This window comes from Furipterus horrens, unplaced genomic scaffold (genome assembly GCF_987537825.1).
Source record: "Furipterus horrens unplaced genomic scaffold, mFurHor1.1.pri manual_scaffold_21, whole genome shotgun sequence".
NCBI classification, from domain to species: Eukaryota; Metazoa; Chordata; class Mammalia; order Chiroptera; family Furipteridae; genus Furipterus; species Furipterus horrens.
Genome location: NW_028327191.1, coordinates 235,976 through 249,474, shown reverse-complemented (window position 1 = coordinate 249,474; position 13,499 = coordinate 235,976). Strand labels below are relative to the sequence as shown.

The 13,499-nt window shown below is 57.1% G+C and overlaps 1 protein-coding gene and 1 long non-coding RNA gene across 3 annotated transcripts in view; one reads left to right on the top strand and one right to left on the bottom strand.

Annotated features, from left to right (window-relative positions):
• Nucleotides 1–4,534: 4,534 nt before the first annotated feature.
• LOC149990168 (uncharacterized) lies at nt 4,535–8,818 on the bottom strand. Its single transcript, XR_016508896.1, has 2 exons — nt 8,265–8,818; nt 4,535–5,033 (listed from the first exon to the last, which is right to left on the bottom strand). It is a non-coding gene; the product is annotated as an uncharacterized LOC149990168 (long non-coding RNA).
• PACS2 (phosphofurin acidic cluster sorting protein 2) overlaps nt 7,825–13,499 on the top strand; it is a 41,198-nt gene continuing 35,523 nt past the window's right edge. For both annotated transcript variants that reach the window (XM_090265570.1, XM_090265569.1), the window contains exon 1: nt 7,825–7,989. In XM_090265570.1, the coding sequence (XP_090121696.1) occupies nt 7,871–7,989 (119 nt within the window). In that variant the 5' untranslated portion in view covers nt 7,825–7,870. The remainder of the gene's footprint in view (nt 7,990–13,499) is intronic.

Sequence of the window (13,499 nt, the reverse complement as noted above, 5' to 3'; positions counted from 1 at the left end):
CCCTTCCCTATCTCAGAAACTTTGTCTTTTGTTCCAGGAAATGGAGGGTCTACAACTGTGTTTAATGCTTTTTAAAAAATAATTTCCCAACTATGAATGGATTTGTTTGCAGCGGATGAACATCCAGGAACTCTAAGACTTGTGGCACTGCCGGGTTCCTGGCAGGCGGCAGGAGTCTGGGAGCCAAGTATTTGTGCGAGGAGGCCCCTGGGTCTGTTGATAAACAGGATGATAAATCAAGCCATGCTTTGTTTGCCAATTTCCGGGGTGCGAGTGCTCCCACCTGGGCTAGCCTCCAGCCTCCGGTGCCCGTCCCCAAGTGTGGAGCTGGGAAGAGGGCGAGTGGCCCCGTGCAGACACCACAGATGGGAGGACCTGCAGGGCACAGCCCGTCACGCTGTCCTGAAGCTATTATGAAGGGGGCCGAGCATTTATTTATTTATTTATTTATTTATTTATTTTAAAAAGATTTTTTAAATTTATTTTCAGAGAGAGGGGGAAGGAAGGAGAAAGAGGGAAAAAAACATCCATGTGTGGTTGCCCCTCACATGCCCCCAACTGGGGACCTGGCCCACAACCTGGGCATATGCCCTGACTGGGAATCGAACTGGTGACCTTTGGAGTCACAGGCCAGTGCTCCATCCACTGAGCCACACCAGCCAGGGTGTGTGTGTGTGTGTGTGTGTGTGTGTGTGTGTGTGTGTGTGTTTATTACCTTTACTTTTCATACAGTTTATTTATTTGGTTGTAAATTCACATAATTTAATTTTTAATAGTGGATGTGAAATGGGGGGTCATGTCTTTTGCAGAGTCTCTGGCAGGTCCTTTTTTTGTCACTGACTTGTAGCTCTTAATGTGTTAAAAATTAGTCTTTCGATATGTCTGTGGCAATTTTCCCCCCAGTTTGTGGCTTGTTTATAGAAGCTTTTCTCATTCCAAGATAATAAACTATTTTCCCAATATTTTAGAGATTTTATAGTTTCATATTTCATGATGAAATTACTACTCCATCTGGAATTTATTTTGGTGTAAGGAGTGAAGTAAAGATTTAGTGAAAAAAAAAAAAAAAACCTAATCAGTTGTCCTGACCGGGTGGCTCAGTTGGTTTGAGGATTGTCCCTGTGCACCCAAGGGTGGTGGGTTCGATCCACGATCGGGGTGTGTGCGGGAGGCGGCTGATCAATGTCTCTCCCTCTCTCCTTCCCTTTCTTTCTTTCTGGAATCAGTGGGCGTGTCCTCAGGTGAGGATTTTTTAAAAGATCTCATCCACTGTCCCAACACCATTTTTCAGTAATCCATCTTTTCCCTAATGGTTGAGATGCCCTTTCACCACGTGCCCTCAGCTTGTCCTGGTGACCTGCTCATAGGGACACCCATCCTGCCACCCTTACAGTGACTGTGGTCCTTCCTCACTCTTCTGTTGCAAAAGCATCCTGGCCAGCACGTGCACAGTCAGATTTCCACAAATGCCTGAGAGACGTCATCTGACTCTTTCCCAATCAGCACTTTGGCGTAGATCACAGTTCAGGTACAGGGTAAAGAGCTGAGGAAATCTAAGTAGGACTTTTAACATTTTCTAACTTTTTGCATCTGTCCTCAAGTATTTTGTTTTCTTCAGCTGCCCTAAACAGAATTTCACCTTGCATGTGATTAATTGCCTGCCAGTGATGCAAATGATGGGGCCACGCTTCTGGCTCCGAGTGTCCTTGGTGACATCTTCCTCCTTCATTCAACAGATGTGCACTGACCACTTCTGTTACCTGTGGGGCCTCAGGAAGCACAGCTCCCTTGTCTCCGGGCTTCCAGGCGGGGCAGCCTCCCATGCTGGCCAGGCCCTGTGCAGGTCCTGGCTGTGAAGACAAGGCCCCTCCATGCTGTTCCCTTCTCCCAGGGTACTGACTGTCCAGGTCCCCCCAACACCCGCCCTCAGTGGGTGGTGCCAGGTGTTTCCTAGAAGGACTTTCCCAACACACTACTCTCTTTATCTATCAGCATTATTTTATCAATACGCCTGTTAATAACATCGTCACCTGCCTTCTGGGGACGGCACGCCTCACCCGGCCTCAGCCTCTCACTGTTCATCTCCGCATCATTCCTTACAGTGGACAGCACACCTTCTCCGTCGCACACCCCCACACTCATCACCCCGCTACCTGCCAGTCTGCTGATTCTTCCTCTAGGACCTGTCCCATGTGCATCTCCATCCATGCCTCCCTCTTCCTGCCTTGGAGGCAGGTGGGAAGCCACAGCACGTGCAGAATGGGAGCAGAGGCCCTGACTGTGCGGGTGTGCTCTGCCTGGCACCCCTCTTCACCCATTGTCCACGTTCTCATTCCCGCTGGCTCTGCGCCCCCGGGGCGGGCCACTGCTGGCCGGGGGACCTCCACACGTGCTGTGTACTCTGCTCACTGGCTCAGAATGCTCTGCTCTAGGGCTGAACAACTTTGTGAACTGGCCTCCCCCATGGTCTGTGTTCTTTTGTTCCAGAACGGTGAGCACCTGCCTCCACATTTTTGACCTCTCACATTTTCTGTTAGTGCTGCAATCTGGTAATTTCTCCAGGCTTGCCTTCCACTTCACTGGTTCTGTCTTCAGCTGCATCTAATGTGTTTTTTTAACCCATCCACTAAACCTTACAACTCTGATTTCTTTGTTTATAGAGGTTGTCTTTGGTTTTGGTTTTCGAAATCTGCTTGCTCTTGGTTTTTGTACGATTCCTGTTCATGTTTACTTTGAACCTGCTTCTGTTTTTGTCCGTGGCAATAACTCCAGTTCTGACAGCCTTCATGGTTGATTTCCTAACCTTTGGCCCATGCTGGCTTGCTTCCTCTAATGGTACCTTTCTCTGTGGGTCCCCCACAGTCTGCGGTGAACGGGGCACCCAGGAGGATTGCTGCTGCTCCCACCAGCGGCCAGAGCCCTCCTTACTAGGAACCCGGCTCAGGGTCTCCGAGACCCCATGGGAATATGAATTTGAGTGCACACCAGGCTGAGAGCAGGCCCGACCCAGACTCTTGGGGGATATTTTACCCCTCCAGAGCGCAAGCCAAGCCCGGGGTCCTGGGCCAGCACTGTTCTTTCCCGCGGCTGGCTCCTCGCTGTCCTCAGTCCTCAGCTCAGTCACTATCTTCCCAGTCTCAGTGACGACACCTGGTTTATACTTCCATTGCCTGGAAGTACAATGGTGTGTGGGGGTGTGCGTTCGCACATGGGCTCACTGGCTGACTGGTTCCAACGGTCTCCCCAGGAGGATGTAGGCTCTTTGGGGGCAAGAACTGTGCCTGCTGTCCTTTCCTGGGTTCCCAGGGTGTAAAACTGGCTTCGTCATAATTTATTAAAGGAACAAAAGGCCAAATGTTTGGACCTTGTGACTCAGCTCTCTGAGGGTCACCTGGACTATTTCCCTGGGCAGCTCCTGCAGCTGCTGTCAGCAGCCATGGTTAGTGGCCGTCTGTGTGCACCAGCCGCTGAGCAGGGCGCCCAGGCAGACGCCCGACAGCTTTGATTCCTGCCGCACAGGTGCTAGGCCAGGCTGGGCAGGTGTGCAGGGCAGCCAGGTGCCTGCGGATCGCTGACCCTATGTTCTGCGGCAGCAGACGGGTTGCTGGCGGTGCCCTCAAGGCGAGTCCCTCCACCCGTGCATGTCTCACACCAAAGGCTCACATTCCTCTTCCACCTGCAAGGGCGTCTCTGACAGGCCCTGGGGTCTGGTGCTCGGCAGTCAGCCTCCTGCTCTGGTCGTTTCCTGTGCACCTGCCCTGCGCTGGGAGGGCGCCGGGATTCCTGGTCACCTGTTCTGTTCCTGGAAGAGGACTGCCTCCGTGGCCGCTGCCCGTGATGCACTGCGCCTGCTGTGCGGGGAGTTTCTGCCCCTCCCTCAGTGACGGTGGCCCAGCCCCAGGGAGCAGGTGCGATCCAGACCACATCCAGGGGTTTCTGAGGCTGTGTCCATCTGCCAGGAGCATGGACTGGGCAGGGACTTGTCCACCCAGGGCAGGGCAGCTTCTGCTGCCTGCTCCTGGAAGGAAAAGAAGGCACCCCAGAGAGCTATGGGCTGGGCTGGGCTACAGCAGATGGGAGCCACCCAGCCAACTGAAAGGTGTCTGGGCTCTACCGGAGGCCCCGGCCACTCACCTGCCCAGCTGGAGCCACTGAGAGGGTGACAACTGTGCCCAGGAGCACGCAAGCCTCCCCAGGTCAGTGCCAGCGGGCCGTCTCCCGCCGGCTCTTTGTGCGTGAGTCTGCTGAGCATGGAAGGGCTGTCGCGGTCCCTGCACCCTGGTGTGGCCTTGCGTTCCCAGGGCCCACTTCCTGCCTGCGGTGGCCAGGCCTGCCATGTGCCGCAGCACCCTCCCCATGCCTGGGGATATCCCCTTAACTCAGCTGAAGAGACCAATGAGTTGCCAGAGCACCTACCTGCCAATGGAGGGACCCCCAGCAACAATGCGTGGGCCCACAGGGAAGGGGGCTGCAAGCCTGGACCTCGTCCCCCAGAAGTTGGGGCTTTCACACAGCCGGAGTCTTACTGCACCCCTGGGAAATCTGAGGCTTTAATTCATTTAGAAATGAGACAGGCAGGTGGTACGCGGTCAGGTCCTCAGCAGAGGTTTTCAGGGTACCCTCCTAGGACCCCAGGGCTCTGTATGACACTCTTCTCTGGCTTCCATCCCAACCACACCCAGCCTCCCTGTCATCCAGGGAGGCTCCTGATGAAGTAAGCTCCAGTTCTAAAGACACAGCCACCAGAAAGACCAGGTATGCCCCACACATTCAGGGGTGTGTGTCACCCCATGCCAGGCTCACCGGGAGGGGCGTCCTCCCCACTGTAACAGCATCATCCTGGGACCCACAGTCAACTGGAGGAAGATGAACACAGTCATTTTCAAGTACATAGGGTGGCGATGCAAATAAGAGTTTCTGGCCAAAAAAGCAATGGCGATCATCAAAGCGGTGTCTGTCCACTGCAGATATTTCGAAAAGAGAGAAGGGCCCAGGCTCGTCACCACTGACATTCTGGTGTCCACAGGTCCCACCTGAAAAAGCTAATGGACACAGAGTCACGGGCAGTGTGCACAGTGTCTCTGTGTCTGCGTCCCTGCCTCGCCCAAGGATTTAAGCATCTTCACTACTGTGGTGATATGGGGGGGAGGCCTCTGGGCCAGGCTGTGTGGGCCCCCACCCTGGCTCCTCTCCTTAGCAGTTGCCTAATCTCCTGTGCCTCAATTTCCTCAACTGTGAGATGGGGATGGGACACGGCTGTCACGCCCAGGAAGGGCCCAGCTGCACGGTGGCCAGCCGGCAGCTGGTGTCAAGCCCCCCAGGGCTTGGCTTAGTCACCCCGCATTTCCTCATTTGACCCCCAGCTGGACTCACTGCCAGGGTGACATGCTGGGGCACACAGACCCAGTGTCAGGCAGCCATTCATCTGACCGCCTTGCGCTGTCCCGCACTGCTGCGTGCCAAATGCTGAGGTCAACGGTGTCTGTCTCCTGTTGTCACCAAAGGCAGCCTGTCCTCACCAGGGACTGCTCCCGCTCTCTGAACACCCCCATCTCATAGGTATGAGACCACAGGTGCCAGTGGCAGGAGCGGCCATGTAAGACAACACCCGGTCAGCTGGCCGAGCAGAACAGACCCTCCCACTGTCGGGAGCACCACCCAACAGCGGGAACACAGATTCTCTTGTTCTCTCCACTGTGCACCCCTGGCTGTCAGCAGCCACAGCTGTTTTCACTCCAGATACGGAGTTGCAGCTGGAGGCCTGCGGGGTCCTTTGCAGGAGAAAGGGCTTCCAGGGGCTCTGGGGTGTGAACCTGGAGGCAGTGGGAGGAAGCTGATTTGACTTGTTTCAGTAAAACTGATTCTAGACGACAGGACACACTGGGAACCAGAGAGAGAAGCATCTGTGTCGCACTGTGGATACAAAGAAACAGAAGAGGTGCCAGAAAAGCTGTTTCTAACTCTCAGCATCTGGTGACCGACCAGAACCACTGCCAAAAGGATGGGGGGAAGGGACCCCTGGGCCCCAAACCTGGATGTCCTTTCCTAGGGCCTTTCCTCGCCTTCCCCGCCCTGTGGGCCTAGTGGGCAGCTCTGCCCATTGCCTCCCTACAAGCCTGGGTCCCCGGATTCACTTCAAGCCGAGGGTCAGGAGCTGCTCCTGCCCTGGACATTGGTTCTCCATTGTCTAGTGTGGAAAACGCAGAAAAGGTGTAGCTGGACAATAAGGAGGCTCGGGCAGAAAGAGGACATGCCCGGGGGGATTTCAACTCCACACACTGAGTTTGAGGGGTGTCCCAGGGCCCCAGTAAGTGGAGACCCCTTTGGAAACTGGTGTCCCTGCTGCAGTGTGTTCCCCTGCCGTCCACCAGGCCCTGTGGCCTAGGGGGTTCATGCAGGAGACACAGGGACTAGGGTGGAGAGCAGGACCAATAAAATGGCGTTGGTCTGGTTGAGATAGCATAAAGTATATAAAGCAAAGCGGAGTCACTCATGTCAGCCAAGACGGCTGCCAGTCAGCCCTGACACTGTGGTTCAGGAGGGAAACTACCAAAGTCAGAGCATTCACACCTGGCAAGGGGACACACCTGAGATATCTGCACACCTGGTCAGAACGGCCATGTCTGCCGAGCAAGCCCAGCCACAGATGGGCTCCTGGGGGAAATTCCACTCAGGGGCCGCCAAGACATTTATTGAAAAGACCCAGAAGGGAGGAGTACACCACCTTCCAGCTATGACTGAGGCAGGTTCCATACCACAGCTGAGACAGCCGAGCTCCGCACGCCAGAGCGCTGCTCCACGCCCCACTGCCCTTCCTTGGCATTGGCCGCCAGAGGCTCTGCCCTGCTGGACGGAGGGCTTCGCCCGCCCTGCTGCCCCCCTGGCTCGGGAGATCCTTCCTTGCAAGATGCTGATGACTCCGTCGCCCACCGTGTGTCTCCGGACCTGCAGACTGAGACTCTGGGACTCAGGTTCGTTATCCCCCGTCGATCGCTGTGTGCTTGCGTGTTGTGATTCTCTCTCACCGTTGAAGTGTGCGTGCGGGATTAATGCACGTCGGTGTTCTGCGCTGAGTGAGCCAGCACTCCATCAAAGCTGAGCGAACGGCACAGTTACTCTGTGCGACTCTTGTCTGTTCCTCGGTGCGGGGCTGCTCAGCAGGCAGTCAGCAGAGCAGCAGCCCGGCTGCCTTGTAGCAAAGACTGTATCACGAATCTTTGCTGGTGACAAATCAGGGAGCAGAATGGCCCCAGGGGACACTGCATGGGCGCTGGGAGACGCTGAAGACGCGCAAGAAGCTCGAGTTGGTGCGTGGGGACGAGTGTTCCCGGGGGGTCGCGGACGTGGGAAGAGGTTAGCATGCCGGTGAGCAGCCTGGTAGGCGGGCCGAGTCACGCCGGACCCCTCCCCGGCCCTCCCAGGGGCGGGGCGGGCCGCGTGGGGCGGGGCCTGTGCGCAGGCGCGGGTGCACGCTCCCGTGGGCTGCGGGCAGGAAGGCTTCGCGCGGCGCCGGCGGGAAGGGCGGGCGCTTGTCTCACTTCCGGCGAGCGCTCCGCGGGCCGTAATTGGGCCTGAGGTGGTGAGCGCGTGCCCGCCCAGCCAATCGGCGGCGGCGGCGCGGTCGGAGCCGGGGGACGCGCGGCGCGAGCGCGCCGGCGGGGGCGCGCGGGGCGGGGCGGGGCGGGGCGGGGCGGCAGCATCGTCGCCGCCCGCGGGCCTGTCCGCCTCCCGCCCGGCAGTCCCAGCTGCCCAGCCGCCATGTGACCGCGCCGCCGCCCTCCGCGCGCCCGGCCCGCCCGCCGCCCGCCGCCGCCGCGCGTCCGCGGCCCGGCCGCAGCCCCAGGCCGCCGAGGAGCGGGGGGCCGGCGCCATGGCCGAGCGGGGCCGTCTGGGCCTGGCCGGCCCGCCCGCTGCGCTCAACACACCGGTGCCTATGAACCTGTTCGCTACCTGGGAGGTGGACGGCTCCAGCCCCAGCTGCGTGCCCAGGTACGCCGCCACTCGGCCGGCCGCTTTGTTCCCGCGCGCACCTGCGGGCCACCCGGGGCCCCCACCTGGGACCGACCACCCGGGACCTCGCGCTGGGCTCCCCAGCCGGAACCCCGACCCGAGGCCATCCGCCGAGATCGGCCATCCGGGGCTTCCACCCAGCACCTCGCGCCCGGGGCCGTGGCGTTTGCGCCCCTCCTTGGGCGCGCACGAGCGTTCCCTACGAGTAACCCCTGAGCCGGGGTGCTCCAGGTCCCCGTCTCCCGGGCTCCCACCTGGTTGGCTCCCGGACGGCGTCCTTGTACCTTTGTGCTGATGTGCTGGTGAGTTCACCTAGGGTGTCTCGTCTCCGCCGCGGCCAACGAGTTCCTTTTGCATCCAGCCCCCGGAAGGCTGAGTGGCCTGGGAGTGACCCTCAGGGCACGCTGTCCGGAGGACAAGCAGACCTGGGACCGTGACTGTTCTCCTGCACCCATGGGGGCCGGGGCTTCGCACTGTGCTGGTTGGTGCCAGGGCCCTCTCCTCGGCTGCGCTGTACCTGGCGTTCAGAAAGATCTGCTTGTGCGTAAACGCTGCTCTTTGCATCACGCTGTCAATTTTGCCGTCGCAAAAGACACTCTCCCCCCACTTGGGGAAGCCCCGCAGCCCCGCAGCTCCAGCAGGATGGGCTGTGGCAGCCCCGCTGCCCGCAGGCTCCAGACTTCCCCGTTTGTCCTGCTAGCTTGAAGCTTCGCTGGTTCCCTCCGCCTTCGAAGGTCCCTGCTGACTAAGCTGCAGGCTGAGGGGGAAAGACAAGTCCTTTCCCCAGGGCCTGGTCTGGGATAGGCCTTCGGGGCAGGGGCTTCGGGTGGGCTGCAGGGAGGAGCTGTCCCTGGGGAGACCTACCAGCGGGGGTTTTAGGAGTGTCATCCAGCACAGGCCGTGGCTGGTGTGCACCAAGGGGGCCATGCACCCAGCCACGGCCCGTTCAACAGGTGCCTCTGAGTGAGGCGTTGGCAGGTGCAGAGGGCCTGCTGGCCTGGAGCGTGGGGCGGGGAGCTCAGGGCTGTGGCTCTGCTGGGGGCAGAGTGGGCCTCAAAGAGGAGCCCGGGAACTTCTTCCTGGCCTGGCCACCTCTCCTTTTCCTGTCTTAGCAGTTGCCCAGCGCCAGGTCCCCCAGCCAGGGGTCATCCTGGACCCTCTCCCTCCGGGCTTCTCCTGTCTGTCCTCTCTGCAGTGTCGCCAGCACCCCCTGGGCCTTTGGCGTGGCTGTGTTCTGTCAGAGCTCCCCTCATCCATGCTTGCCCCTTCCTGGCCACGTGCCCCCCAGACACGGTGCAGCGTGTAGCCTGCCTGTGCTGTCCTCCCCAGCGGCACCTGGGGCTCCACAAAAGACCACAAAGTTTTAACTGAGAGTGGGGGGGGGGGTCCAGCGGGATCAGCCCCCATGGAGCCGCTATAGGAAGCCCACTTGGTGTGTGTGCGGGGAGGGTGCAGGGCAGGATGTGGGGGCCTGGGCGGACAGTGCTGGGGGTCGCGGAGCCCCCATCAGAGTGGGCAGGCGCAGATCGTGGGCTCTGCCGAGGCCCCTCCCTGGACTGGGAGGTGGCTCGGGCCCTCTGTGTCTCTGGAGTGTGGGCTTCATGCTGCTCTGTGGAGACGTCTGTGAAAGGGATCATGTTTTCTCTGCTGTTGGTTTTGCCCAATCTCCAAGTTTCTGAGTGGCCTCCGTGTGACGTCTGTCACTGCTGCGTGGTGACCCTATCAGATAGCAGCATGTGTCTCTCCTCTGTTGGGACCTTTGGCTTGTTTCCAGGTTTTGGCCAGGTCACGACCCTCCGGCTGTGGGCGTTCAGCCGCTGTCTCCTGTGGGTGGGCGGGCCCTGTCGCGAGCACCTGTGGGGAGTGGGGTTGGGGGTGTGCCCAGCATTACTACCAGGCAGCTCCCGGAGCGCTGTGCCAGCTCCGGCCCCTCCGGCCTTCTTGCCAACACTGCCTGACTTTTAATTTGTGCCAATCTGGTAGGTGTGAAATGCTATTGTGGTTTTCATTTGAGTCGCTCTGATTGCTCACGTAGGCCATTTGTACTTCCTCATCAGCGAAATTCCTCTTCCCTCTTCTGCTAGTTTTCTTTCTCCTTTCCCTAGCTTGAGGCTCTGCAGCATCTATGGGGGTAGCAACCCTGTTTTGCCCAGATATGCTGGGACAGCTCACCCACCCACGATGAGGTGTGTGCCTGGCTTTGCGCACCCTGTGACGCTCCGCATCGCCTGCCTCGTCTCGTTCCTGCTCTTCCCTCTTGGGTGGTGGGGCAGGCTCAGCTGCGTGGATTTCCTCATGGTGACACAGCGCTCTTTCCCACTGACCCCGAGCCTTGAGCCTCGCCTGTCCAGCAGCGTCCACCCTCCCCTGCCTCCTGCTGCCAGGGCCCCACTGCCCGGGCTCCCGAGGGCCTCCTGTCTCCCAGGCTCCACAGGGTCTGGGTTACTTTAAAGAGATCCTTGTGCTTCCCATTGTTGAAGTTCACAAGTTGTTATTTTCTGAGGCTGGAGGTTGTTCACATGCTGTTGTTCCTGCATGTTCTTCTGCAGCCCCCTTGCTTCCCCCTTGGCCCATTGGAGGGAAGCCATGGAGGTTCGGTTTACACACGCAGAAGGGTCTTCAGCTGGAGGTGTGGGTTCTGGCAGCTGCGTGCCCCTTGGCCATCCTCAGCAGGCCAGGGGGTCCGCATCTCGGCTCTGCACCCCAGAAGGTCCCACACATCCCGGACTTCAGGTGCACAGGCTGGCGGGGAGCTCCGGGCCTGGACTGGTCCCGCAGCCCCGCAGCCCAGGAGTCTCCCTTTCCTTGCTGCGGGCTGTCCCAGTGCAGGAACACGCTGCACTGTCTGAGCGTGCTCCTGGCGGCCGGTGCCGGGCCGCTTCCAGGTCGGGGCTCTCGTGCTCAAAGTTGCTGCGACCATGCGGGAACTGGGTGCGGGGCGGTGTCTTTTCATTCCTCTCTGGTAATAACTGGCCATGGGGCGGGTGGGGGCTGTCAGCTTCATGAGAAACTGCCCGTTTTGTGAAGTGGTGGCACCGTCTCCCACGGCCACCAGCAGTGTTACCTTCTGTGTCTTTGTCTTTTCGGTGTTAGCGACTCTCATGGCCATGATGGCTGCTCCGTGGGGACTTACTCTGCACTTATTATGAGAGGATATTAAATATAATCAAGCACCTGTTAAAAAAACTTTATTGATTCTAGAGAGGGAGGAAGGAAGAGAGAGAAACATTGATTTGCTGTTCTACTTGTTTATTTTTTAAAAGATTTTATTTATTTAATTTTAGAGAGAGGGGAAAGGAGGGAGAAAGAGAGGGAGAGAAACATCAATGAACGACAGAAACAGCAATCCGTTGCCCTTCACGCCACCCACTACCTGGGACCTGGCCCACAGCCCAGGCAAGTGCCCTGACCGGGAATCGAACTGGTGACCTTCCAGTTTTGCAGGACAATGCCCAGCCCAGAGAGCCACCCTAGCCAGGGCTGTTCCACCCAGTGATGCATCACTGGTTGCTTCTTGTACATGTCCTGACCAGAGATGGAATCCACAACCTTGGCCCATCAGGATGATGCTCTAAGCAACTGAGCCACCCGGCCAGGGCTTCTCTTTTAATTGCTGATGGGAAAATATGTGAATGGATTGCCTAGTGTTAAACTAACCTTCCGTTCTCAGAAGCACGGTGGTGTCTTGTGTGTTCACAGTGAGTTTCAGTTGTGAGTGTTTGTTTGTGACTCTGCATCTGGGTCTAGGGTCTGCGATCCCTGTTGTCTGCTGCCCGTCTCAGACTTTGGTGCCAATACACCTTGTAGAACAAGCTGAGGACTGTGTCATCTTGCGCTGTCCCATGGCGTCATTTGTGTAGAGTTGGAATTGTTGGTTCCATGAGTGTTTGGAAGAAATCACCTACAACATAGCTGGAGTTGCCTCCTGATTCCATGTCTTTGGACGTAGAACATGTTCTTCGCCCTTTTGGGTTAGTTTTGGAAATATATTTTTCTGGGAAATTGTCCATTTTGTCTAGATGTTGAAGTTTATTGGCATAAAGGTTTTCATTCCGTTCTTTTATTTCTAACTATCTGCTGGGCCTGCTGCTGTCCCCTTGAACTCCTTGCGGCGACTCTTCCTGCAGGTGGACACTCCAGTCGGTCCCACTGTGGGCCCCTCAGTTGTTTTAGATGAAATCTGTTCTCATCTTTATTTCCTTCCACTTTTTACGGGAGGTTTGCTTTGCTGTTCTTGTTCTAATTTCTTATGATGCACAATAGCTCGTTATTTTTCCTCCTTTCTTTGCACAAACACAGAGTAAATTATGATTTAGCTGTGTTTTATGTGCTTTTATATGTAGAATTGTTCATTTAAAAATATCGGGGAGGGATATGATTGCAGGAGAAGGGGTGGGTTGGGTGGGGGAGAGAAATTGGGGGAAAAGGGGACAACTGTAATTGAAAAACCAAAATAAATAAATAAATAGACAAATTAAAAATAAAAATAAAAATATGTTTACGCCCTGGCTGGTGTGGCTCAGTGGACTGAGAACCAGCCTGAGAACCAAAGGGTCATTGGTTCGATTCCCAGTCAGGGCACAGGCCTGGGTTGCCGGCCAGGTCCCCAGTTGGGAGCCATGTGAGGGGCAACCACACATGGATGTTTCTCTCCCTCTCTTTCCCCCTCCCTTCTTCTCTCTTTAAAAATAAGTATATAATATGTGTTTTAAATTTTAAACATTTTTCCATTCTTTCTGTAACATGACAAGATACTTCAAAGTTTCTTAATATTCCAAACATGTGGATTTTTTCCAGTTAGTTTTCTGTCGTTGAATGCATGGCTTCTCTTCCTCTCACCCGAGGGTGGGTTCGTCCGCACCCCCCACCCTCCGTCGTTGGAGCTGGAGACGAGTTTTTCGGTGCCTGCACCCGTTGGAGGCCCCTGCCTTCTGGTGCCGTGGGCCGCCAGAGTCTGCCGCCTTCCGCCTGGCCGTGGGCATGGGCAGCCGCCCGGCTCATCAGCCCCTCTAGGCGGGTCGGCCGCAGGTCCCTCCCACCTTCACGCGCCCCTGTGTCCTTACCTGTCTAGGTGTGAGTCCAGATTTGGTTTCCGGGCAGCCTGACGAGCACTCTGCTTGTGCCTGGAGCACTCGGCCCCCCGTCGCCTGCCTACACTGATGGCAGCAGGACCCGTGCTGCCTCTGCCTTTCTGTGTCTGTTGTCCTGCAGACGTTACGTTGGTTTCCCTTCGTCTTCCCTTGTTTTGCATTGACTTCTTCTTACTCCACCCCCCCCCCCCCCCCCGTTAGTTTGAAACCTCCCACTGTTTCTGTCTTCAGGGGCTGCTGTGTGTGTTGTAATCTGCATTCCAGCTGCTGGGTGGTAAAAGTAATTCTGTCTTGACTCTTTTGCTGAATGACACCGGGACTGTGGAGCTTGTCACCTGGCCAGCCCCTTCACACTGATAAGCTTTTGTCCCGTGGGTTTCGATTGTCTGCTTGGTAAGC